This window comes from Apis laboriosa, unplaced genomic scaffold (genome assembly GCF_014066325.1).
Source record: "Apis laboriosa isolate Shangri-la unplaced genomic scaffold, ASM1406632v1 scaffold68_cov148, whole genome shotgun sequence".
In the NCBI taxonomy this organism is placed as follows: domain Eukaryota; kingdom Metazoa; phylum Arthropoda; class Insecta; order Hymenoptera; family Apidae; genus Apis; species Apis laboriosa.
This window is the reverse complement of record NW_025224135.1, coordinates 7795996-7823663: the sequence shown is the minus strand read 5'-3', so window position 1 is coordinate 7823663 and position 27668 is coordinate 7795996. Positions and strand designations below refer to the sequence as shown.

Sequence of the window (27668 nt, the reverse complement as noted above, 5' to 3'; positions counted from 1 at the left end):
TAACACCGTAAATATCGATCTTCGCGAGATCACGGGGAAGGAGGAACGAGCCGTAACGCGAAAGTAAAGCCCGTACAGGAAATGCAAATGGAAGTCGTGCGTATCAATGCTTGAACCACTTGTTCCAACCGTCCGGCTCTTTGGGCCATCACCTAAGATAATACTAGGGCTATCCCGCCTCGATTTAACCCGCGATACATACGTAAATACGGATTCAAAGACGGGCGTCGTTTCGTCCACATAAATTGGATACCTTTGATTTTCCCCATCTACATTCCCAATTTCCTCGGTATTTTCTCGTTATCCTTTGTTGCTGGAACGAAAACAGATTTGGAAAGTGTATCGTGCGACTTGGCGTGAACGTGAAACCAGATGGAATGTTGATAACGTGGGAGAAAAATATTGTGCTGTTATACGTTGAATTTTAATGAGATTTATATTAAATTTCGTTCATTTGTGTTGTTTTCTTCTAAGTGTCTCTTTTTATTTGTCTGGTTGTTACAAATTTATACCAGTTGTAGTTTAGCTATAATTACGTGTAATAAACGAGATATATTTAAATATAATATGTGGTCACGAAAATGGTTATCGGTAATGGTTCCAGTAATTAAATTATTCTAATTCTCATACAGAAATAATTAATTATCAAAATACGTTAATCGTGTATATTATTGTGATCAGAGTTGAATATTTTTTATTTGAATTTCAATTTCAAGGAATAATAACAACACGTTGTATCACGTTACAAAATATTTTATGCATAATGAAAAATTATTTTACAACGATTTTCCATTTCCCCTCTGTAGAAAATAATATTAATGAGAATTTTATTCAAAATTAAATAATTGTAATAAACATGCTATAATTCTACTTCTTCTTGAGATAAAAATACTTATCGAAACTTGATAATTTGGATGATCTTTTAAATTTTAAACTTATTATTGCTTTCCAATTAATTGCTTCCAATTAACAAGAAACGTAAAAAAAAGATTTCGTAAGGTCACTTTAATAATTGGGATTTTTTTTTTTTTTTAATGGCAGGAAGATAATTGCCGCTTTCGTTATTAGAAGGAACAGCGTAAGGAGATACGATGAAAAATAAATGAATTCCATTGTTACTTTGACATTCGCGAAGGAAAAGAGAGTGGAGGGAAATTATGCCATCATTACCCTTTAAGTCGTTCCTTCTAATCTTTCTTTATCCGATAACGTTCCTCCAAACAATATCGCGTCAAAGAATAATTGAACTGCAAATTATACATGTATACAAAAACGTGCAAATATTTAAATTGCAACATTGATAATACCAATGATGCAAAATATCCATTAATAATCCATTCTTATTAATATTCTAAAAAATTTTTTTCTTTTTATTCCCTTCGTATTATTGTTGTAAAAATTAATTACAGAAATATTTATTCTTTTATTCCTCTTATTAAATTGTATAAAATCAATTACATGAAATTTAAAATTTATAAAATGTGGTGTAAAAGAAACAAAATTCCAAACGATGCGAAAATCAATAAATATCGAGAAAAGTTGATTGAAAGAAATGAGAAATGAGAAATTCGTTAACGACGAAAGGACTATTATTCCAAAACATCGAGAACAACCCATCTGCAATATTATTTCGTTAATTAATCGAAAGATCCTTAAACGCAGATATCGTATGTGAAAGTTTGGTTGTTTTGTTTCCGAAACAAGGTTTTCGAGGTGTTACTCGAATGTAAACGCGGAAATATATACATTATATTCACTTCACGTGTTTATCTTTATCAGAACATTGTAAACTTGTTGATTAAACGCTCTCTCCCTTACTCGTTTCGCTATTATTAACACAAATAATTATCTTTCCAATTACCCGCCCGTCACAAGGGTATCAACGCGTGAGATTCTCATCTACGAGGATCGTGAAGATGTCGATATCTAGTTAAGAATCAATAGCAAGAAAGGATATTTTATTGTGAAAACTATATAGATTAGAAACTCCATTAAATTTGAAATCGTTGACTCGTTATTAATCCTTTAATGATTTAAAAACATTATCTTTTCGTTCGATTGAATAAATGCAATTAAATTAATTTAAATTACAAAAAAATTATACATGTTCTATATCCGTAATAATTTTGCAAGAAATGCAAATAAGATTACAAATGAAGCGAGTAAAAGATAAATGTATAGAAAAAAATAATAAAATAATAATAATAAAAATTAAAATAATTATATATTTTAGCCAAGTTAATATAGCATCAACTTTAACCGGTCAATTAATTTTGTAAAAAATCTTTTATTTTTTCAAAAAGTTTTTAGTTCGAGGCGTGGAAGAACGATATCTTAGCTAAGTCAATTGAAGTCGAAAAGTTGATTAAAATCAGCCGTTGACAATGGTTGTAAGAGATAAAATTCAGATTGTTTGTTCGTTTCTTGAAACGAGCCGGTGCAGTGGTCTTGCCTCTTTGTTTATCCTCTTCTCTCCTACTCACTCACTCATTTTCTTCCTTTTCCTTCCAAAATTCATCGTTCCTTGTAATCGTCTATTTATCGTGATTGAGATTTATCGTGAAAGTATAGCTATAAGAGCGTTTTGATAAAACGTGTATATATTAATATTAAAAAATACAAAGGAATCTGATTCAAATAGAGATCATCATATCATTTTTATCTAGCTACATATTCAATAAAATTCTTCGCTATTTTATCACAATTATCACAATTAAAATCCCACCGAAACTCATCTTGACTATCAACATTGCGTATTTCTATTCTCAAACATCTCGAATGAAATTTCGTTATCATTTTTTCACGATTACTTCAGTACTCGTAAGTATTAAAAATCCAAAAACGATAAATAGATATTAAAAGATTCTATATTTACTTATATATATAAAAAAAAAAAGAAAAAAAGAAAAGAAAAACACGATAATTTTAGCAGACTGAAAATATTTTCGCCCTGATCCAAAGTGATTACTCGGCGAGCATTTCTCCATTCGGCCGCAAACCACTTCAAACAGCCGCGTCCTCGAAAACCGACCGAACCGAAAACGAATTTGCAAGAAGATTAGTCGGAGGTCGTCCGCAAGGAAGCTTTGTGACTGATAGAATTCGCAAGAGCGATCTTCAGACAGACGAAGACAGGGGGAGAGGGGTCGGTTTTCTCGTGAAGAAAGAAGAACGAGAGAGAGAGAGAGAGAGAGAGAGAGAGAGAGAGAGCTGGTCTTCTTCCAGAGTATAGATTTATGCCTGTGTGCCGGCATCGCGTTTCCTTTGATGTCGAACCCTCGTGGCTCTATCTAATCTAAAGTATGCCATACATACGTCTGGGGAGAGTACATTGGAAGGGAAGGATATCGTAAAGGGGATGCACGGCGTTCACGGTTCGCCTGTGCCGAGTTTTGAATGTTCCGCGCGGAAGTTAATCGTTTATCACGCGAACTGTGAACGTATCCCTCTCCCTTGCCGGCAAACATTCCGACAACATATTTGATTTTGCACGGAGCCCGCGCGCGATGCACACCGATCGATTGTGCTCCAAGGGTGGGAAGGTAGGTGATGGAAGGGATATAAGTAAGTGGGTCAACGGCTCTGTCGCGCGGAAAGCTTCTTTGATTAGCGGTGTCGAGCCGTGCGCGATGGCCTTTCGTGGAGCTCCACGTATTATGCTCGATAAATTTTTCTTGGTACAAGGAAAATTGTCGAGGGAGTATTCTTCGTGGTATTCCTTCCAAGTTAATTAAGAACGGATATCGCATGCCTGTGGATAATTTATAACATTGTGAATTTTGCGCGATTTTAATTATTATAATATTTGGAATTATTTTTACAGGAATTCGTCGTGATGTTTAATTTGAAAGATTGTGATAAGATGAAAGTTTCAAATCGATATGACAAAGCGAACATATGAAAACGAATGAATTCCGAGGAAGAAAGAATTCGATCGGATCGAAGAGAATCTTATTTGTTCCGCCCTATTGAAGGCTAGGTTAAATTGGCAGTGACGAATAGGAAGCATTTGGTCCAAGTAATCGGCCTCGATTATCAGAGGAGGGGGGAAACGAAATATCGAGATTCGTAGCTGGAACCGACGGAAATAGAATGGCTAGGAATGAGATTCAAATAAGATGTCAACAATATCCGTCCTTGATTCAATTCATCAATGGATGGGCGAAGGGAATATCGACGAGGGGGTCGGGGAGATCGAGAAAGAGGAGAATTTGATTAAAGGGAAGCCAGGATGGAAGCTTCTTCGATCGAAGATTGCTGATTTCATAACGATATAATTAACGGGGGAAAGGGGGGGGGGAAGGAAAAGAGATAGACGATTCCTCATCCTCGATACTTCCGCGATTTTCATTATTCCGATACAACCGCATCACGAGGTTATCAACTCGAGCTTAATTAAGGGCCATGTTTAAATATGCAAACGACGAAAGAGCACAACGTAGCTGGAATAATTGAAAAATATTCGCGATAATACGAGCTGGTTTCTTTTTTTTTTATTTTAAATCGGAACAAAGAAACAAATTTAAAGCTTTAATAATTATTAATAATATATATATTATAAATTACATTGATATTTCATGAATTCTTCTTCTCATTGGATTGTGTGTTAAAATGTGAAGCGGTAATTCTTGTAAAGAAAGTGCAATCGAGGTCGGTTCTTCAGCCACAGTTCTTCCTCTCGGATTTTAAATCTTTTTAACGACGAAATCGGTACGATTTCTTTTTTTTTTTCTTTCTTTCTTTCTTTCTTTCTTTTCTCCCTTCTTCTTCTTCTTTTTTCTTTTTCGAACTTTTCCTACTCGTCGAGCACTGTATTTTCTCTGTTTTGAAAAGAGAGTTCCCCGTAAATAGAGTTCCGATTTCGCTTCCCGAAAGATTACGTCGCGAACGTCACTTCCCTTATCGTAATTCATCCGGAGACGTATTGAGATTAAAATCGTTGGCGAAATATAGGGCACGTTAATATCTTCCCTTGGATTGATGCTACGGAAAAATGCGGAGAAACGATCGAAATGAAAGATGGATAGTTTCAAAGGATGTAACGAAATATATCAGGATCCAGTGTTTTTCCACCACAGGGATTTTCTGGAGATAACAACAAATAATCGAGACACGATCTCTCGTGAGAATTAGAAGGTGACGCGGATGAAAGATTGGAAAATTAAGTTTGCTCTCGATTCGTTTAAATTCCCTGCAATTGAATTTAACGATATTTTTATATCGTGTGTGTTGTAATTAAATTAAATATTTATACTCGATATAAAACTGAACTTGCAACGATATTTAATCGAAGAAGAGATAATCAATTGATTTAAGTGAATTAATATCCCATGGAATATCATTATACCTTCTTGTGTTGAATTAACGAGTACAATCTTCGTTAACTTCTCTGCATTAATTAAACTTTGAATGTGAATTTGAAATATTTTAAAAATATTTTAGACAAAATTACTCGAATAAAATTTAAATTATTTAACGCGAATACGTCGTGTTAAAGAATTTTTGAAACTTTTAACGACACGTTCTCTATGGGATATTTATATTATTACTTGTCTTATCAATCTCAATTTTATCAACTTTTTTATTGAATAATTTTCTCTAAATTGATCTTGAAATTCCAGTAAATTATTTCAATTTGTATAAAAATCGTAAGACGTGTTTTCACATTCTCTTATATGCAAAGTATGGAAAAATTATATAAATTGATATATCGAAAAGCCAATAAATCGACTTTGCAATTGGAAAAATTTCTGAAGATAAAAAAGAGGAATGATGTCCATCAAACATGGTAATGTTATCGAAAGAATAGCACTCTTTGGTGTCGCAATCAGCTTTAAAAGCCGTACACGGGTGGTAGCTTTTAGCGTGACACGGTTGTTGAAAAGTAGGTGGCAAGTACGGTTTAATGCACCAAGCGAAATGGAGGGACGAAATTGAACGATCCCATGAAAAACACGATTGCCGAGAAATCAGCTGCGATCCTCGCGACATATATTTTCAACGATATATGTTACTTCCCGCAATAATAGCGAGCAATAATACCGGGAAGAAATTTCTGAAAATGTAAATTGAAATCGAATATTTGAACTTTTAGATGGGATATTTAACTGATTAAAAATAAATATAACATTTATATCGAAATCAAGATTAACGAAAGTTTAATTCAAATTTAAATTTAAATTCCAATCAACAAATAATGGTATGATGCACAATTTAAAATCGATGCACGATACGATATATCGGAGAGTATAAAAACATACAAAGAAAATTTGTTTTTTTTAACTTACTTATGATCGACCAATTCAATAATTGATATTAATATATTAATATTTCGAATTTACTATAGAAAATCGATCGTTAATTCAATGATAACAAATTGAATTAAAATTTTAATTAAACACTTATATATTCCGCGATTAATCGAAAAATAAATCACGCGAAACCAATGAAAATTCGACAGGGAATTTATACAAATCTACGGACGATAACGGAGGGAAAAATTTAATTTCACCGGGACACGTGTAATCGCGTGTTCGATCAAGAGATATATCGTCACGATAAATCTTGAATCACTATTAACGATCCACGGTGAATTCGGTGTTACCCGAGCGACATCTCATTTAGGTTATGTTTTATTGTCTATGCGCCTCGATGCGCGTTACAGCATCGTCTCAACACGAAACGATAACGATATCGTTGGAAAACAATATCCCGTTATTACAGGAAGACATCCATTGAATAAATTCGATATCAAAAATAACAACGTTAGCTGGTTTGTAAATTCTTTCCACGTCTCTTTTAACACTTTCGTTAAACGAGACGAACGTTCTCTCTCATTTCTAGATGTCGCTGTAGTCGTACTTTTTTCATGATTTGAAGATACGAGAAATAAGAAGTCTTGAGAAAATTTTGAATATACGAGAATATACGAGATCAGTGAAATATTATTTTAAATATAATTTTATTGGAAAATTTTATTGATGTTTGTGAAATATTTTTTTTTAGAAATATAGATTGACATAATCGCAAAGAAAGGATATTTTTGAACGAATTTTGAAGGAAAATTTAAAAATATTAACGAGCATTGTTTATTTGGCAATAATATTTTTATTTTCCTTTTTTCAAGGCATAAATATAATCTTATATTTTTAGATGTTATAATTATAACGTGTTTTGATGCGTTTAACGAATATGGAATATATATTTGTGTTAATGTATCCACGTTGAAAGTTATTTCTCATTGGCAATTAAAAGGGGAAATTCCAATTTAATAGGTTGATTAACTACTCTTGTACGTCGTATTCCTTACACGTATGTACATAGTATTTTACGCCGCAAGCTATAGAATATAATTTAGGCTATAAACTTCGGTATATAATTTCTAATGAAAGCTTTACTTGTGATATATATACTACTTTTAACCGTTTAATTACGAAATGCACTCAATGAATTAAATTGGTGTAATAAATGTTATTACATATATATAGAATAATTTAAAAATCGAAAGCATAGAAAGAAAAATTATAATTTTAAAAATCTAGTTAGACGATGAAAAATATAAAACGGAGATTATATAACGATTTAAAATAAATATTTGAAAATAGAAAATCTCGATTCTTATCGTTGATAATTAATAAAAAATAAAAATTTCGTATTTTCAATTTTCAAGATATATAATTTATAAAACTAATTAAAATTTGCACATAAAATAAGGACAAAAAATATTTCTCTACAACACCTATGAAAATAAATATAATTTTGTCTTGTATAAGCCCAAACGTGTCAAAAGATATATCAAAGGAAGGTAAAAGTTCAAAGAGATTAAATTTGTTTTTAATTAAACTATAGGATGCACACTACATAGCTTATCGAACTACTAATTAGAAATTTTTCCGATCGTTCTTCGAAGCACATAGACCAAAAACTTAACTTATTGATCTGCAACTTACAACTTCACTCTAGCCTTTCATTTTTCTTTTTACTATATAAATATATAAAATTTATATAACAATTTATAAAATATCAAACAATGTGATACAATAATTCCAAAAAAAGAACCTACAACATTTTCCAATTAAAAATTCTTTTTTTTAAATTATTTGATTTACGAGATCCAACGATCTGCATTAAATCTCTACAAGAGATCAATAATATTCATAAATGACTTAAAAATAAAGAATAAAAATAATTCAAACACACTATATTTTTAATTATCACTAAAATACCAAAATATATATTATATATATAACACCACTTACTATTCCAAAGCCCTCTTTCCACACGATCCCGATCCCGACTCAATTCTCCTTAATTGTTCAATAACAATTATTCGATTTCCCATCCTTAGATCTGGTTTACTCCTATCGACGAGCTTGTTACAGATCCCTAAGGAGGGCGTCCTTCCATTCGCTTCTCCCTCGGAGGATTAACTCGAGGCGTCCATCCTGTAATTCCGCGTACGAAAAACCACCGCCGTTACATGGAATACACTTTAACCCGTATCCAATTGAAAACTTTCCAAGGAATTCCAAATTTCTGGGAAATTTTGCCGCGGCATTTTCGGGATTTCGACTCGTTGGGCTCGTTCGCCTCGGTTTCGACGCCCAACCCTCTCCCGCGTGTCGTCTCGACTTCGCCTCAGCGTATTAGCGAACGGATTACGAGAGTTCGTTGCCTGTTTCACTTTTGATCTCCGATCGGGTGACGGTGCTGGCGGATAACTTTATCAGGTTCTGTTGTGCAATAGTTGGAGCATTACGTGAACTACCACGGCAGACCTTATTGGTTGTCAGTGCATATGGGCGAATGCCTCGATTAATGCGACTTATATACATGCGGGCAAATGTTAAAGTTAGGTTCCTCGAAGGAGTTTGGTGGAAATTGGTGGTAAGGAAATCGAGGCTTTTGAGTTTTATTTAAATTAATAAATTGTATATTGATTATTTTATTAATTGCTCGAACGAAATAATTGAATTTGCTCCCGTTTCTCTGTGGGATTATTACTAATTGTACTAATTGCCAGTATATTTATATCTAAATTATCAATAAATCAATGAGTGTGCGTGTGTGTGTGTGTGTGTGTGTACATTTGATAAATATGATACAAATATATAGATCGGATTAATGGAACTAATGTTTGTTTGCAAATTATTAATTAGTCTTAATTATTTATTAGATATTCGTCATTGGATAATCGTTTTATCCGAAAGTGGGACAAAAACCTCGCGATCTGAATCCACCATTTCATAGGGATAGAAAGATAAATTTCTCTGAAAGCAAAAATTTCTACGAAAATATTTCGTAGAAATATCAAAGAAATATCCTTTACTTATAGTTGGAGCCAACGTTGTAATAACTTATATTTAAATTTTCATTCACTTTGATACACTAACAAATTTTTCTCACGTTCGAATTTTTCTTTTCAGGCCGAAATATGGAGCGTGTTCATCGCCATTTTGAGGAAGAGCGTGCGGAATCTACAAGCGTGTACAGACGTAAGCCTCATCGAACACGTGCTGCTTCGATTGTCCCGCGCGGAAACTGTCGTCGCAGGTAAATCCTTATCGTTCTAATCCTATTCAAGGGGGGAGGTAGTTACGGTGAATACGTAATTCGATTCACACGAGGATCAATTTTCGACAGATCTATTAATCGACATGCTTGGAGTGTTGGCCAGCTACAGCATAACGGTGAAGGAGCTGAAACTTTTATTCGGTGCTATGAAAGCTGTAAAAGGGAAATGGGTAAGAATCTATGAAAAAGAAAAGGAAAAAAAGAAGAGAGAAAAGGGGAGAAAAACTTTCCGTCGAGAGAAAACTTATTCTAGAATCAGAAGTGAACGAAACTCTTAACTTTCCGACGCAGCTCTGCAATCTTCAACTCATTCCTTCTTCCTTTTATTTTCTATATCTTTTATTATGTATAATGTACAGTCTCCAGCCATTCGAACATTTTTTTCAGAAGGGACGATTTTTTAAAATAAATCAAAAATCAAGAATAGAAATATATTTAGTTTTTTTTTTTTTGCTTTGCTGTTTATATATACGAATGAACGTGATTCGATTCAAACGTAACGAATCGTAATTTAAATTTTGACTTGTTGTATGTAAAAATAATGAAAAGAATAAAGATTTTGTCATCAAAAGTACCAGTCAGAAAATAAACCAAACATTGATATCTCGGCAATCAGAAATCGTATCCAGATAAATAAAAAAGCATTTTAAAAAATTTCCAATAATCGTTCATTCATCGATTAAACCTTATTATTTTCGAAATTATAATAATTTAAACTTTTTAATAAAATTTTAATAAAATTCAATGGAGTTTAAATCGAGTCATACGACGTTTTCTTCCTTGTAGACGATTATTACATATTTCATTCTAGATTTTCGTTTTTATTTTGACTTTAAGAATCGTCTCTTCAATTTTTAAATCTTCCTGCAATCTTTATACATAATTTATAATTCTATATTACAAAAATTTATCTCTCCCTATAATAATAGAATAAAACTCTATTAAAACAAGTTCCACCTATTTTTCAGAATCTAATTCCAATCTTTTGTTTGTTCCACAGCCACGACACTCGGCGAAACTGTTAAACGTGCTCCGTCAGATGCCGCAACGGAACGGACCCGACGTGTTTTTTAGTTTCCCCGGTAGAAAGGGATCGGTAAGTCGATTTCCATCCTTCTCCAAACCTCACCATTCACCGGATATCCTTGTTACGTCGAAGATGCCGTTCGATTCCGAACTCTATTAAACTTTCGATAAGAAAATTATGCCTTGTTTCACGGAACTTCTACTCGCGCTTAATCCGTCGAATCAAATGACGTATTGATTCTTCAATATGGCTCAACTTCACACTGGTCCAGATGCGGAAAATGATTGCAATTGTTTGAATCGTTTTGGAACAGGATCAAGATTGAGCATGTGTCTCTCTCTAACATAAAAAGAGATATAGTGTTTAGAATATAGCTCGCATTGATCGATGAAACGATTCGTGCGCGTGTGATTGAAGTTAATTAATTAGGAGCGAAAAAAATATTTAATATTCTGAATAATTTGTTTTATTTTTGCATCAATTCATTGTGCTAAAATTAAATTTAATTAACATATAGCGTTTGATTAATATTTTTTTTTATTTTTAAAAGTAAAAATAGTAGTCTGTGATATATATTTTTGAAAAATTCGATTTATATAACGCAATCAAATATTGAAATTGTTGGAGTTTTATTTGCCACAAGCGAGAAGAAAGTATAAATCATTTATTTCAAAGTTAAATAAAATCTTCTCGAGTTATGAATCTCTTTCCAGGGAAAAATAAATTGCTGTCACATCGAAATGTATATATCTTATCATATATATCTTATTTTTAACTTAGCAACTATTCACTTTACGTTCGAATAAAAAGATAAAGATGGCGGAATCTTTATAAAAACTGATCGAAACAGATGTCGCCCAATGCGGGGAACGATGGTAGATATTCAATGAGTTTCTCGTCGAGATGGAAACTTTTCGATATGACAGAGGACGTTAAGCAAAAGAAGTTTCTTATTCGAAGGGAACTGTTTCGAACGTTTCCTTTAATGTACAACTTTGAAAGAGTATGAATCAAAGAAGAAGCGGCTGTTACCAAGTTCAGCCAAAGATACGGGGAAGGCATATATTCAATGCAAAAATTTATGAAATTTATGAAACTTCATTGCTTTTTTTTTTTAAAGAATTATTTAAATATACCGTCAATTTGCGAAGATGATAAATTTTTTTTAAGAAATTTTGAAAAAAGGATTGCCTTTGTTTATAATAAATTGAATTTTATTCTTCTTTTCTCAACATATAACAAAAATTATTACAAAAATAAAAAATGTAATACTCTTTTCCAGAAGCCAGAAATCGCTTAACTATTTATAATTTCCTTTTTATTTCTCTATAATTTCTATACTATTCTAGACATAAATTTATATAATATCGTCTGAAAAGCACATAAAACATATCCTAAAAATAACGACTTACATTCCAATTAAAATCTTGAACACAAAAAGAGTAATTTTCACAAATTATCACGATGGGATTTCGTCCTCCTTCAAGTTTATTTAATCATTTCAACGATAAATTTTCAGGCAATCGTTCTGCCACCGCTCGCAAAATGGCCACACGAGAATGGTTTCACGTTTACCACATGGTTCCGCCTGGACCCCATCAACTCCGTTAATATCGAACGAGAAAAGCCGTACCTCTACTGGTAAGTGCTCTTACATCAAGCCCTCTTGCGGGAACACACTCTTGAATCGGAAGTGGCCGGCTACCTTAAAGAATCGTTTACGTTTCTGACCTTCGAGACCCGCGTCTCCCAACGCGAAACGAGAAGAGGAATAAAAGGCAGAATAGAAAATAAGAGAGAGAGCGAGAGAGAGAGAGAGAGAGAAAGAGAGAGAAAGAGAGAAAGAGAAAGAGAGAGAGAGAGAGAGAGAGAGAAGTGCATCGATGAAATTCCTTCGTTTCGAACATTCGAAAATTTGATTAAACGCAGCTCCGTTTGAGTTGGCGCGAAAAAAGAGGATTCCCATTGGAGCGTCGCGTCGTGCAGCAATTTGATCGCATTCCTTCACGCGGAAACGATTCGATTTCCATACGATCGACAACCGTTGTTCCCGTCTACGAAATACATCGTTATTTTCGAAACTGAAATGAAGATGGAGAAATGTCGTTTAAATATAGAAACGACATTTTATTAAAATTCTTTTAAAAGTTAGATCGATATGAAATTTTGAAATTTTTCTTTTCTTCAAGATTTGAAATATGCATAATTGTTGTGTCGATACGTGTTTTTCCAGTTTTAAAACTAGCAAGGGAGTGGGATACTCCGCGCATTTCGTAGGGAACTGCTTGGTCCTCACCTCTATGAAAGTGAAGGGCAAGGGCTTCCAGCATTGTGTCAAATATGAATTTCAACCACGAAAGGTATTATTTGCATGATAATTGATTTTGACACGTTCCCCATTTCTAGATAAGGGGGAATGGTATGATGGTTTAAAATTTGGAAAGGCTAGATGGAAAAGTGATGAACAGACGAAAAGAATCTTTTAACTTTTGAGAAAATTTTGAGGAAACTTTAAAGACGAATATATTGGAAGATATTTGATTGTAATATAATTTTCTTCCATTTTGTATTTTATAGAATTATATTTAAATTAACAAAAACTTGTATGATTATTATTAAGAAACGAAGAAATATTTTAACATTTGTAATAAAAATTTGTAATTATAAATATTTATAAAAAATAAGAATGGTATATTAAAATACACTGAGACCATATAGCCTTTCATTCGATCGTATAGAAATAACAATTGTACGCAAACTATTACTATTATCTACTATTTATTTTTCCTTTTTTTTTTTTATCTTTTTTCATTAAAATGAAAATTGTTCAGATAAAAATTGTTAAAAAAAAATTCTTGATAAGAAATATATTTTCAACAAGCATCGATAACGTTTATTTTCGCAGTGGTATATGATCGCCGTAGTGTACATATATAATAGGTGGACGAAGAGCGAAATTAAATGTTTGGTCAACGGTCAATTGGCTTCGAGTACTGAAATGGCGTGGTTCGTTTCAACAAACGACGTAAGTGAATTTGCGATATTTCGATATTTCGATCTCTATTAATTCGTCACCACGATTATTAAAACGCGCGTGAAAAATATTCCTTAATCGAGAGTGAATGAAATTGTTCGAATCTTTCTTTCAGCCGTTTGACAAATGTTACATCGGGGCTACACCGGAACTGGATGAAGAGCGCGTGTTTTGCGGACAAATGAGCGCTATTTATCTGTTCAGCGAAGCTCTGACGACGCATCAGATATGCGCTATGCATAGACTGGGGCCTGGATATAAGGTACGCGAAATTAAAAAAAAAAAAAAAAAAAAATAAAACGAAGTTTAAATTTTTTAAATTATAATTTTAAAAAAATTTTTTAGATCAGTCCTTCTTTCTTTGTTTAATATAAATTAGATTTCCATTAAAAATTCATAATAGTTGGCACGAAAAGTAGTTTCAAATTAGTCTTTTCTTCCTCTTACATATTCATTGAATTAAAGTTCTTTTATGATATAAAAATTCCATGTAAAAGAGGATGAGAATTTTTGAAAAATCATTCTGCGTTTATTCCCATAATAATTATAATTATAAGTAGCTTTCATCTACATATTTATTAAAAAAGAAAAAAAAGACAAGAAAACAAAGTTTACATCTTACAAAAATTCCAAGTATACAAAAATATGTAAAAGAGATATTATAATTTAAAAGAAAAAAAAAGTTCTCCTCTTTAATTCCTTCGGTAAAAAAGAGAGCCTTTAATTTTTCCTGGCAATTTTTCCATTTTCTTGGCAAAGCTCTCGCCTCGAATTCACAGTAGATCCATTACATATTCAACATTGAATGTTTCCATTCCAATTCTGTTCACAGAGTCAGTTTCGTTTTGACAACGAGTGTTACCTGAATCTGCCTGACAATCACAAAAGGGTGAGTGATGAGCCGGAGCTCACGAGCATGGTGGACCAAAGTATGCAAACTGTAAGCATTTTTATTTTCATTTTATCCCGTTTACATTTGATTTGCACATTGTTTAATCACTCTGTTACTGCGTTCGAGTACATCAGAGGTAATTAAACCCGAAATTATCGATCATCATTAATCATTATCCCAAAAGATGAACGTTCCATCCAGGACGTTGCTTCGATACACGACGTTTGTATCCATCGTTACTCGCTTATTTTTTAAATTAAACAATTTAATTTTTTTTTTATTATCTGTACACACAACTTACCTGTACACCAAGCTATCTGTTTCTGTTTTTTGCCTGATGCTTTTTTGATGAGTCGTAGTTGTGCAACAATACCCTGATTAATTTATTCATTGTATATTTAGTAGATGAATTCTTCTAATGATTTGTCTTTGTTTGATGATTGTGCTGTGATAAATGTATTATTTTAAACGTAGCAAAGATTTTCTTCGTAGCTGATAATATGATACACTTCGTTGTATTTTGGATAGATTTATTGGTAATGGACATCGAAGATAGATAATTCTGAAAAAAAAAAAAAGATGTATAACTTTGATAAATAATTGTGAAACATCCCTCCGAAGATTCATAACAATCTGTTTGAATTAATATCACGTTTTGTTTCGTTTGTGATATGTGGCACGTTTGTCATCTCAATTTTTCATGTAATCGATTTGGATAGTTATGAGTCAACTTTGAAAATTTCCCTTTGAAATTGCAATTATACATATTTTTTGTCTTATTATCTTCCATAAGAAAATAATTCTTGTTTATTTGTATTTGGCAAATTTTCAAAGATTAATCGTGACTCGACTCGTAGTGGAATGAATTTTAATAGATTATAATTAATTAACTCGTGGACAATATTAACAAGGATAATTTTATAGGTGCTTTACGATGGAAAACTGTCGAATGCGATTGTGTTCATGTACAACCCGGTAGCAACGGATTCTCAACTTTGCTTGCAAAGCGCACCGAAAGGCAACGTCTCCTATTTTGTACATACACCACACGCCCTTATGCTACAGGTATGAGCAATCCAATATATATACTGAATATAATTGGATATAAAAAAAAAAAAAAAATGGAACGCTCGGGAAATTTATACAGTATTTTCATTCTGCAAATTTCAAAAAGTTGTTTTAAAAAATATTTCGATGTACACAATATTTAAATTTTATTATTTCGGAAAGAATTTATTTTTAAATATTGAAAGCAAAAAAAAAAATTTTTTTTTCAATTGCAACTTTGCAAAAACCTGATATATAAAAAAAATCAACGAATATTTTTTTCACCGTGTACCCGAATTCCAAAAAATACATACCGATTTGCATTCGAATGCACACTCCCTTTGACGCAGGAGTCAAAAAATCGCGTTTTCCTCGAAGCATTCCAATTTTTTTTCTTTTTTTTTTTTTTTTTTTTTTTTTATCCGAATATAGAACACTTGGAAATCCAGCTATCGAACGTTTAAAATAATTTTTTTTACTATTTGTAGGATGTTAAAGCTGTCATCACGCATTCCATTCATAGCACGTTAAATTCGATTGGTGGCATTCAAGTGTTGTTCCCTTTGTTCTCGCAACTAGATATGCCTTACGATTGTATAGCTCCCAACGATGTTAAACGAGATCCAACGTTATGGTAAATATCTTTCCAAAGCGATTAAATCGTCGAATAACAACGAATGAATATTCTCCAACGTCTTGACGTTGGGCCAATTTCCAATTTCAGCTCGAAATTGTTGGGGTTTATTTGCGATCTTGTGGAGAGTTCGCAAACGGTGCAGCAACACATGGTGCAAAACCGTGGGTTTTTGGTGATCAGTTACATGCTGCAGAGAGCGAGCAGAGACCATCTTACGACGGAAGTTCTCGCTTCCTTTTTGGAGCTGACGAAACATCTGGTCACTTGTCTTAGCGCGAACAGCGACTTGTTATTGAAACAGGTATCGATTTAGTCATTAGTTTGATTCCTCCTACGGACTAGAGTTTAATTAAATTAGCGTTTAAGTATAGTTAGCGTGTAAGTTGATTAGACGAGAGATAGAAGTGGTTAAAGTGGTAGAAGTTTCGATGGAATTAGATTGAGTCAGTGGTAGATTCGAAGGAAGAAGCAAGAACGGGACAGATTAGTTTGCACGAAAGTAGTTTAAGATAAATAAAGTATATATAATCGTGTATAAGCATTGCTCGTGGTTAAGGGGATAATTCATCAGTGCTGTCAAAAATAATTTTTTTTTCCAAATTAATGCAAAATTCATTGATATCAATTTTTTTTTTTTTTATCAAAATTGTATACGATGAATTATTTTAACCACGATATCGTAAGAATATTCGATAACATAAATCGATGACATAAATAATCAAACTATTTAAGCATAGCAATCTGTTATACGAGACAATCTCTCATAAACTCTAGAAAAACTCTCTCATTAAATCATTTGTATCCACGACAACAACAATCCTTTAATTGTTCTAACATCAACATTTAAATTCCTTAGCAATATTATATTTTCATCGAAACGTTTTAACGTGAAAACTTGGTGTGCATTCACACGTGACAACCCCTCTCATTCTCCATCCACCTCTTTTCGTTTCACCCACGATACATTATACAACAGCATGAAAGATTATTTATCAAGAGCAATTGTATACTCTTCACTCTTCACACTTACCTGTTCCGTACGATATATATTTGTTGCAACGCTTGTACAATAAAAAAAAAGAAAAGAAAAAAAAGAAAAGAAGAAAATGCTAGTGTAGATGCTCGATATGCTGTTATTTATATAATGTATGTGTATATTTTCGTTGATACGATCACGATGCATCACAATGATTTCAAAGCATGAATTGTATTATACTTTTCCTCAATGAAATGGCATTATGCTATGACTCGAATCTTTGGATCGCATGCAATCTACCGACTTTTAGGCTTCCTGATTTCATAATATGGCTACGCAAAATATATTTTTCGTTCACACTAAATTTTTGCTTCCATACCGAACAAACCTCTCTCTCTTTCTCTCTCTCTCTCTCTTTTTCTCTCTCTTTATCGTTTACTGCAACGCTGAAAAAAAAATTATTATTACCTTTGCTGTGACCGAACTTGTCTGAATTTTCTTTTTTTTCGGAAAGGTGCTACACGAGAGCGTACTTTTATGACAATTTTACCACGTCTTTTGTTCGAAATCTATGATACTTTGCTTCATACTCTTTCGTCGAGGATGCCTATCGCCTTCAAGAAAGCTACTGTTTTTCATTATTTTCGTTCTATGCGCACAATTCAAATATTGGGACACCCCCTTCCTTTTTATTTATTCTTTTGAATCTTTCCTTTTTTATTTATTCTCGATGAACAGCTCAAATCATGAAAGAAAGGAAGACATTCTCAGTACTTTTTTTTTCTTTTTTTTTTTTTTTTAGAATTGAAACTTAAATATACACGCGTTACGACATCGATTTTGTGTAATTTCCGCGTTTTCAGAGAACAATGATAGAGATTGGCCAAATTTTGAATTTGATTTCTAAGAAACTTTTGAACACCGATCGAGTCCGAAAGTGACCAATTTCTACTAGATCGTTCTTCGTCTCAATATTGCCTCCAGAAGCTACCAAATTCTGATTATTCATTTCTCGGTGCATGAATGTTCATAAAGTGTCACTATATTCTTCTCAATCTTGATTGTGATAACTGTCGTGAACTGAACTTATCGGCACTCTCAATTTTCTATCTTTCTTCTTCAAATTCCTCCCTATACCCTTTTCATTACCTTTACATAAATATATATATATATATATATACATATCCTGTTGCACATTTTTAAACCTTAAATTCCTTCTTCAAAAATTCCTCAATGAAAAAAAAAAAACGATAATTGGTGTATATTATTTTTTTCTTTTTCCATTTCCATCCTCGTTGTGTCCTTTATGAAATAATAATGAGAAACGTACCTGATTGTGAGAAGCAGGAATGTAATAATAGGAAACGGAATTAAAAGTCGGCTAGATTGGTGTGTCCGAAGGACAGGCAGATCCATGGTGATGTAGTTGTTTTACTTTTCATTCCTAACATGGCAGCTATTGGACCACGTCCTTTTTAATCCCGCTCTGTGGATATATACGCCGGCTCCGGTGCAAACCCGGCTTTATTCGTACTTGGCCACAGAGTTCCTCAGTGACACGCAAATATATTCTAACGTAAGGAGAGTGTCCACGGTGTTGCAAACGGTTCACACGCTCAAGTACTATTACTGGGTCGCCAATCCTCGAGCAAAGAGTGGAATCACTCCCAAAGGACTTGGTGAGTAAACAATGTAACCGTGTTACCTTTCAATCGATCGAACGAAATAAATATCTTTCCTCGTTTGGTTGCAGATGGGCCGAGGCCGCAGCAGAAGGATATTTTGACAATACGTTCTTACATTTTGTTATTTCTGAAGCAATTGATTATGATAGGGAATGGGGTGAAGGATGACGAGCTGCAAAGTATATTGAATTATCTGACGACAATACACGAGGTAATTAAACGACGATCTAAAAAATAATAATAATAATAATAAATTAAGTTATTCGAGATTAAGATCGTTGGAAATTTTTAATCTCCTATCCTACAGGATGAAAATTTACACGACGTTTTGCAAATGCTTATATCTTTAATGTCGGAACATCCCTCGTCCATGGTGCCTGCTTTCGACGCGAAACAAGGCGTCAGGACGATTTTTAAGTTGTTAGCGGCGGAGAGCCAATTAATACGTTTACAAGCCTTGAAATTGTTGGGATTCTTTTTAAGCCGCAGTACACACAAGTAAGTGAAAATAATAAATTGAAAAAATATATATATATATATATATATATATATATATTAATGGTTGTGAACGAATTCGCAGAAGGAAATATGACGTAATGAGCCCTCACAATCTCTACACGTTATTGGCCGAAAGATTATTGTTGAACGAGGAAACTTTGTCATTGCCTACCTACAACGTTTTATACGAGGTATTAAAAATAAAAATTTCAAACTTTTCGCTTAACAATATATTATCTTAACTAACTAAGATATCTTCTAAACAGATCATGACGGAGCACATTAGTCAACAGATCCTCTACGCAAGGCATCCTGAACCAGAATCCCATTATCGGTTGGAAAATCCAAGTAAGATATCAACTTGTAAAATGTAACGTGATTCTATTACATATAATACGTAAACGATAAATGAAATAATAATAATAAATTGAACCTCAATTTTCAGTGATCCTTAAGGTAGTGGCGACTCTGATTCGACAATCAAAACAAACGGAACAATTGCTCGAAGTGAAGAAGCTGTTCCTCTCGGATATGACATTGTTGTGCAACAACAATCGAGAGAATCGTCGAACTGTTCTACAGATGTCTGTATGGCAGGAGTGGCTTATAGCCATGGCGTACATTCATCCGAAGAACACGGAAGAGCAAAAAATCTCGGACATGGTGTACTCGTTGTTTCGCATGCTTCTTCACCATGCTATCAAACACGAGTACGGTGGATGGCGCGTATGGGTGGACACCTTGGCCATCGTGCACTCCAAGGTAAATATAAGGCGGGGTATAATCGTTGGAGAAAAAATTGTACACGAGGAGTAAGCTTCGTCGATGATTCCAGAAACGGGTGGAAAAAATTCGATAAAAGTTAAACGATTAAATTGATGTATTATATCGTCACGTGTAATTAATCTTGAGTAATATTTCAGGTATCCTACGAGGAATTTAAGCTTCAATTTGCTCAGATGTACGAGCATTACGAAAGGCAAAGATCGGATAACATCACGGATCCTGAGCTGAGACAGCAAAGGCCAATCAGTACTATCTCCGGCTGGGATCAACAGCATTCGGGGAATAATGGTTATAACAAACCGTCACCATGGAGCAATCAACAGACTCACGATGTGCAACACGTGGAGAGGAATTACAAGGTCGAATATATATATATTGCAAAATTTATACGTATAATTTAATATTGGTAATTTTGACGTACCATTCACAATATTCTGATATCTGATTTCAAAATCAAGGCATCGAAAAATCGAAAAATCGTATCGTATCGACTTATAAAACTTCGATACTCGGAAATTCGTTCTCACGCTGTTCAATGCAATAAACGAACGATTTGCGATCGATACTTTGAATTTTGATGTACCATTCACGATATTTTGATATCTGATTTCAAAATCAAGGCATCGAAAAATCTAAAAATCGTATCGTATCGACTTATAAAACTTCGATACTCTGTTCGAAATTCGTTCTCACGAATGTTCAATGCATTAAACGAACGATTTGCGATCGATACTTGTTGACTCCCTTCGTAAATCGTAATACCGCCAATATATGAACAATGTTGGATACGATGTTTCCAGGAGTTCGACACAACGGAGGGTAATGACAGGCTGGAGGAGTCGTGCAGCTGCGACTTGAACTCGATAGACAACACGGAGAGCGATGGGAGTCCTGCGATCGTCAAGTCTCGCAGCGAGACGTTGGACACCGCGCAATCGAGCGAGGCGATATCCCTGGATTCGAGGCTGAGCGACAAACCAGAGACGCCAACGACAGCGCGAGAAATCCACACGGATACGCCTACGATCCTCGAGGAAGGGAACAGCGAGGCGGCCTCCATCCCGACTACCCAAGAAACCAGCGAGGCGATATCGATAGAGAGCTCGAGCGATTTCTACAGCGAGGTTCACAAGATCGAGGGTTCCAGCCCGGATTCCATGGTGGTGCAAGAAGTTCTGAAGAAGGACGACGATCCTTCGGAGCTTGGATCGCAGGACGGAGCTGTCCCTCGCCGACCATCCGAAAAGAAAACGGAGGAGCAGGAGGAGGAGGAGAGCGTGCAGGAGGAAGACGCGGAACAGTCGAAGGAAACGACGGGAACGCGAGATAACGCGGACGAGTGTAACGTTTCCCACGCTCAAAAGGCGCAAGACGAGGGTGAAACCGAGGAAGTGGAAGGTGAAACGGAAGTGGAGGTTGGAGGAGAGGAGCTGATCTCCGAAACCGGGATCGTCGAAGCCTGCGTCGAAGCTGGAACTGAGGTTGAAGCGGACGGTGAAACTGAAGTCGAGGCTCCATCGAGGTTGGAAGAGGCGAGGAATAAAGAGATCTCGAGTTCGGTGGACAACGTTGCCTCGAACGGGGAGACATCCGCGGAGATCGTTCTCGATAAGGAGGAAGAGGGAAGGGAGAAAAGCGTGGAGGAGGAAAGCGTTGTCGCTTCAACGGAGCGAGCCGATTCGTTCGAACACGCGCCGTCATCCGTTCCCTCGAGCGAGACGCCGGAGCCATTGATCATCAAGGATATCGAGAAGCTGCAATTGGAGAACGATCGCGAGGTGATCGACAGCGATACCTCGGAGGCTTACTTGACGCCGACCGAGAATCAAGATAATCTGGGCGATATGAAGGCGAAGGAACCGTTGGAGAAGATGGAGGAGAGCGAGAAGGGGGCGGGTGTCGACGTTGAGAAGAGCGAGAACGACACAGGGGAGACCGGGAAAAATTCCAATTGCTCAACTAGCGTAATAGAGAGTAACGTGGCCGACGAGGAGAAGAAGAAGAGCGTAGACGTAGACGAGGGGAAAGTGGATACAGTAGTAGTGACTAGTGAGTTAAGTAGTGAGAAATGCGCCGTGGACTCTGTGAAAGAGGAGAAAAGTGCCGTTGTTAACGTTGATAACGGGGTGAAGGTTACTGACAAACATTCAAGGGAGCCGTCCACTATTTCTACTAACGTAAGTGATAATCAGTCAGACATTCCAGTGAGAACCGAGAACGAGGTAGAAGTAACAGATAGTGTTTGTAGTAATAGCGATATTCAAAGTTCTGTAGATAATGTGACGCAAGTGCCAAATCCTAAACAGCAAATTCCAACAATATCTACGGTCTGTGATGCAAATAAAAATATGCCCGACGGTGTGCCTCAAATCGTTAGTTCTACAGTGGTTGCGAGGGATAATTCTTTGTTGAATGAGTTAACTTCGGATCACGTAGATGCTCATCGCAGATCCAGCTTGCCTGTGGCTGTGTCCTCCGAGACGACCACCGACGATAATAACGTAAACGAACCTCCCTCCTTACCTGTCCCCTTGCGGAAAACATCGTCACCTCAGAAACGACCAAGGAGTGCCTCAACGTCCACGCAAGTGGATCCGAATCATTTCGGTAAGAAATCGTATCCCTTTCTTTCTCTCGTTCCTCGCTTTTTCTTTCTTATTATCGATATTTCATAAATGAAAAAAAAAAAAAAAAAAAAAAAAAAAAAAAAAAAGAAAGAAAGAAAGAAAGAAAAAAGAGAAAAAAAATTACCCGAAATTTCACCCACGAATAGAATCAAAACGATCGAAGCAAGGTAATCCTTCTACGAGACCAATGTTCAGTCCAGGGCCGACTCGTCCTCCTTTCAGAATACCAGAGTTCAAATGGTCTTACATACATCAAAGATTACTCTCGGATGTTCTCTTTTCGTTAGAGACGGACATTCAAGTTTGGAGAAGGTATGGATGAATGGCGTTACTTACTTATGATAATAAAATTAATAAACAAAGTCGAGTGGTCCGATTGATAAATTCGATTGATGATACGCCAACGATGATGTGTTCCAGCCATTCAACCAAATCGGTGCTGGATTTCGTGAACAGCAGCGAAAACGCAATTTTTGTTGTTAATACCGTTCATCTAATTTCCCAACTTGCCGACAATCTTATTATCGCCTGTGGAGGATTGTTACCGCTTCTAGCTTCGGCCACCTCGCCAAATGTACGTATAATTTACATCCCTTCTCCCTCTCTGACTTCATTGATAGAAGAACAGCGTATAGCCGGCGAAAAAAGTTCATTTTCACGGATTTTACTTTTTTTTAATTGGTGCTTGGATATTCATAGAGCGAATTGGATGTAATTGAACCAACTCAGGGGATGCCAATTGAGGTAGCAGTTTCTTTTCTGCAAAGACTAGTCAACATGGCTGATGTACTTATCTTCGCCAGCTCTTTAAATTTCGGTGAACTGGAGGCTGAGAAGAATATGTCTAGTGGCGGTATTCTAAGGCAGTGTTTAAGACTGGTTTGTATTATCGTCCACGTAGCAGATTTTATTCCTCCAACACGTACATCCGTTATTGTCACGCCGTGTATAATTTCGTTTCAAAAAGAGAGAGAGAAAAAAGAAAAGAAAAGAAAGAAAGAAAAGAAAGAGAGAGAAAGAAAATATCATTGATATTGACCATAGTTAAGGCCCGATTTACGATCTTTTTGCAAACATTGTAGTATGTCGATAGAACAGAAAGATGAAGTAAGATTGTTGTAAAAATTCATATTAAATGTTTGTAATGCATAATTAATTAGATTCGATGTTTCAAAACGTCTGATAAACAAAATTTTGTTACTTATGATTAATATACACAAGACACCAATCACAGATGAACTTCGTTTTTCGAAATTTTTAATATCATTTTTCTTTTCTCCAGTATTTTTGATTCCATTCCATATATGCGAAATTTAACTTTAGTAGTCATAAATTTTTTTCAAAATCTTTGAAAAAAATCTGGAATATTGAATAATGTTCAAACGGAACGGAATAAATTCGAGCAATTCTATCAAACTTTATTATTAATTTTCGTAATTCCACGAAAGACGAAGTAGATCTAAATTAGGATATTATAATAGAATATTTATATAGTGTGCTTCGTGTTAATTCTTTTTTTTTTTTTTTGTATATACATATCGATGTTTTTTATAGTGTCATAGCACATATCTAAACTATTTATATAAAAATATTTAAATAAAATTATCGGATGTAACAAAAATTGTATAATTGAAAATAAGAAATTGCATATCTCATGTGAGGAAAGTTAAAAGAAAACATACACACACACACACACACACACTTTAACACTATTGTAGTTTAACACAAGCAAATCTTCATTAATGAATAGAAATAGTTATTAAATCAGTGTGTTAAATTAGTCGTAATATTCTTAGCTCTCGTATCATGTATAACATAGAACTTCAGAAACATGTATGTTTTTTTTTTTTTCTTTTACACTATATTTTTTTGTTTATATTCATCTGATGAAATGCTTCTATAGGTCTGTACATGTGCCGTTAGAAACTGCTTAGAGTGTAAAGAACGTGGCAGATCGTACAGCATGTTAGGTCGGCAGATTGGTTCTAGTAATAAATCACAGCACATACAGTCTCTTATACGTGGAGCTCAAACATCACCCAAGGTATGTCCCATCTGATCGAACTTAATTTATATATAGAAATGTGTTATTGTCATTTGTCATCTCACTATTGACAAATTACATATCATATACTATATACTTATTCAAAGCCATGTCGTATAGAGAATAGAATTTACAGTGATCGTTAACATCATTTAATGACGGTTTAGTATAATAAAGTTTCTATTTTTATAGAACATAGTGGATAATCTGGCACATCAATTAAGTCCTGTCAAAGATCCTGAGAAATTGCTGCAAGATATGGACGTGAACCGCTTAAGAGCTGTGATATACAGAGATGTTGTAAGTGTGATACATTACGTGTAATTAATAACTATAAATAGCACACTTGGAAATTTAATTTAAAATTTTGAAAGTATTTCACGACTCGATTCAATTCGATTCGATATACGGATAATATATCATATTATGTAAAAAGAAATACGCTAAATTATATCGTTGTACACTTTACATCATAATTGACTGCATTTTTTAAAAATTACAAATAAAACTTCTACTTTTCGTATACAAAATTTCAGAGGAAACTAAAAATTTTCTCATCAAAATCCGTTCGAAATATAGAGAAAACTATGCCATTGAAAACCCTTTTTGTTTTATCCCGATATCTCAATCAGTTGCTGAGATATAAGGATTCAAAGTTTCCAAACATAGTTAAGACTGTGTGAAAATTATGAATGGCTCCACTGCGATCCAGTTATCTACATTTTTTTCCTGGAAATGCGTATTACGTTTTACTAGGAATCGTGTCTGTCACTTGTCTGGAGTTTGTGATAGATCAGCGAAAGAAGTGCGAGCAAGAGGTCCGAGCAGAAGAAAAGAACGGAAATAATAAATGATTAAAAATTACGCTTTTCTTTACACGATGATAACTCGAGAACCGGAAGTCGTATCGAGATAAATCAAAAAGCATTTTAAAGGGGAAGATTTTGCGCTTCGTATGATCTTTTATTCATAGATCAAAAGTTAGTACTTTCGGAGTTATAGCGATTCAAAGTTTTCCTAATTTTAATAGAGTTGAATCAGATTTAAGTAAATGATTAAAAATTACGCATTTCTTTACACGATGATATCTCGGGAACCGGAAGTCGTATCGAGATAAATCAAAAAGCATTTTAAAGGGGAAGGTTTTGCGCTTCGTATGATCTTTTATTCATTGATCAAAAGTTAATACTTTCGGAGTTATAGCGGTTCAAATTTTTCTTAATTTTAATAGAATTAAGAGAATTTTAATAATATATATTTTCATGAAAATATATTTTTTTTCATTCTAGGAAGAAACCAAGCAGGCCCAGTTTCTGTCCCTCGCTATAGTTTACTTCATCTCTGTACTGATGGTATCAAAATATCGTGATATATTGGAACCACCAATATCCCAACGTCCACCAAGTCCAATTCAAACAATACAGACTAATGGTGCTAGTTTAAGACCAGGTAGCCCTTCAGGTAAGATATTCATTATATTAAACAATTTTTTCACACTATAAATAGATACAAAATTTAATGAAATTCAATTGATATAAATAAATGACTGATTAATATTTAATAAGAGAAGAATTCTATCTTAATATCATTTTATCCAGGAGCATTGTTTTCATGATAAGTTTTTAATGTAATGTGTTCATTGTATAATTTAATTAATCTGAATATTAAAATAATTAATATTTTATGTAACCAGATTACACAGCAAATATAGTAACTTCAATTTGTGGGGATGAATGTACTCGCGGCCATTTACAGGAAATTTAAAGAAATAATTATTCAAATTTATAATTTTATTATACGTAAAAAATACGTTTATTCGTTAATTCTCAATCAAACGTTATATGGAAAATATTTTATTTAAAAATAATAATATCAAATCATTACTTCAAAACTCTTACATGTCAGATATGCATTATCATATTTTTCTGAATATTGTGTTCACATTATATCAAATAACAAAAGTAATTTTTTTTTGTACAATAAACGAGATATAACATTAGAGCATGATTATTATTGTCAACGATTAAAGGAGCATGTTTCTTACATACATACAACGCAAAAAAGGAAAAAATTGCATTTTCTTTTCATATTTAAAATTGATTTAAATTAAAAAAAATATTCAATAGAAACGAAGCTATGCGAAAACTTAATTGATAATAATTTTAGCAAATATTTTACAATGAAATTGATGTGATTGGACCGTTAGAAGATTAAATGATAATCTTACGAATGACACGAGTATATCTTAGTTGCTATGGAACACTATGCACTTTAATTGTGTAGCGACAAATCGAATAGCACATTTACACTGAATAGAACGCATGTCCAATTGCACCGTGTGAATTATTTTTTCTATGTATCTGACAGTGAGAGTTTTGATGTTTGTCGAATGCATTAGCACTTTTTTTTTTGTTCTTTAATTTAGACATATTTTGTAAATGTCACAATATATATTACATTATAAAACAAAAAAAAAAAAAAGAAAAACATTTGTATAAAACAAAATTAGAAAAGAAAATTAGAAAAATTTTGTATAAAACAATTTTGTATAAAACAAAATTAGAAAAGAATGTTAATCACAAAAACAGAATAACGTACAAGCAATCATGTACTCTCTCTCTCTCTATATATATATATATATATCTCTCTCTTAAAGAACAATTGAATATTCAATGATACGTGTTAAAATCTTTAAATCATACGATGCTCCTAAATTTAATATTTTCAATTTTCTTCCACAACTTAGTTCTTCTTCTTTAAAAAATATATAGTTTCGCGCCGTAATCTTTATCGAGTTTCACTCGTAGAAGAGAAATTTACAAAAAAAAAAAAAAAAAAAAAA

General features: G+C 33.9%; 1 protein-coding gene across 12 annotated transcripts in view; it reads left to right on the top strand.

Moving 5' to 3' along the window:
- The window catches only part of LOC122718845 (neurobeachin), a 238893-nt gene that overhangs the window by 121321 nt on the left and 89904 nt on the right, over positions 1 to 27668 (top strand). For 9 of the 12 annotated variants that reach the window (XM_043944210.1, XM_043944218.1, XM_043944211.1 and 6 more), the window contains exons 4-28: positions 9426 to 9552; positions 9643 to 9743; positions 10574 to 10669; positions 12120 to 12241; positions 12834 to 12960; positions 13506 to 13625; positions 13750 to 13896; positions 14467 to 14574; positions 15451 to 15591; positions 16062 to 16207; positions 16298 to 16511; positions 18613 to 18865; positions 18940 to 19082; positions 19179 to 19369; positions 19452 to 19560; positions 19636 to 19717; positions 19815 to 20131; positions 20293 to 20514; positions 20956 to 22762; positions 22929 to 23094; positions 23203 to 23356; positions 23482 to 23661; positions 24686 to 24826; positions 25019 to 25126; positions 26116 to 26287. In XM_043944210.1, the coding sequence (XP_043800145.1) occupies positions 9426 to 9552; positions 9643 to 9743; positions 10574 to 10669; positions 12120 to 12241; positions 12834 to 12960; positions 13506 to 13625; positions 13750 to 13896; positions 14467 to 14574; positions 15451 to 15591; positions 16062 to 16207; positions 16298 to 16511; positions 18613 to 18865; positions 18940 to 19082; positions 19179 to 19369; positions 19452 to 19560; positions 19636 to 19717; positions 19815 to 20131; positions 20293 to 20514; positions 20956 to 22762; positions 22929 to 23094; positions 23203 to 23356; positions 23482 to 23661; positions 24686 to 24826; positions 25019 to 25126; positions 26116 to 26287 (5494 nt within the window). The remainder of the gene's footprint in view (positions 1 to 9425; positions 9553 to 9642; positions 9744 to 10573; positions 10670 to 12119; positions 12242 to 12833; positions 12961 to 13505; positions 13626 to 13749; positions 13897 to 14466; positions 14575 to 15450; positions 15592 to 16061; positions 16208 to 16297; positions 16512 to 18612; positions 18866 to 18939; positions 19083 to 19178; positions 19370 to 19451; positions 19561 to 19635; positions 19718 to 19814; positions 20132 to 20292; positions 20515 to 20955; positions 22763 to 22928; positions 23095 to 23202; positions 23357 to 23481; positions 23662 to 24685; positions 24827 to 25018; positions 25127 to 26115; positions 26288 to 27668) is intronic. The other 3 variants (XM_043944216.1, XM_043944215.1, XM_043944212.1) reach the window with 3 other exon arrangements.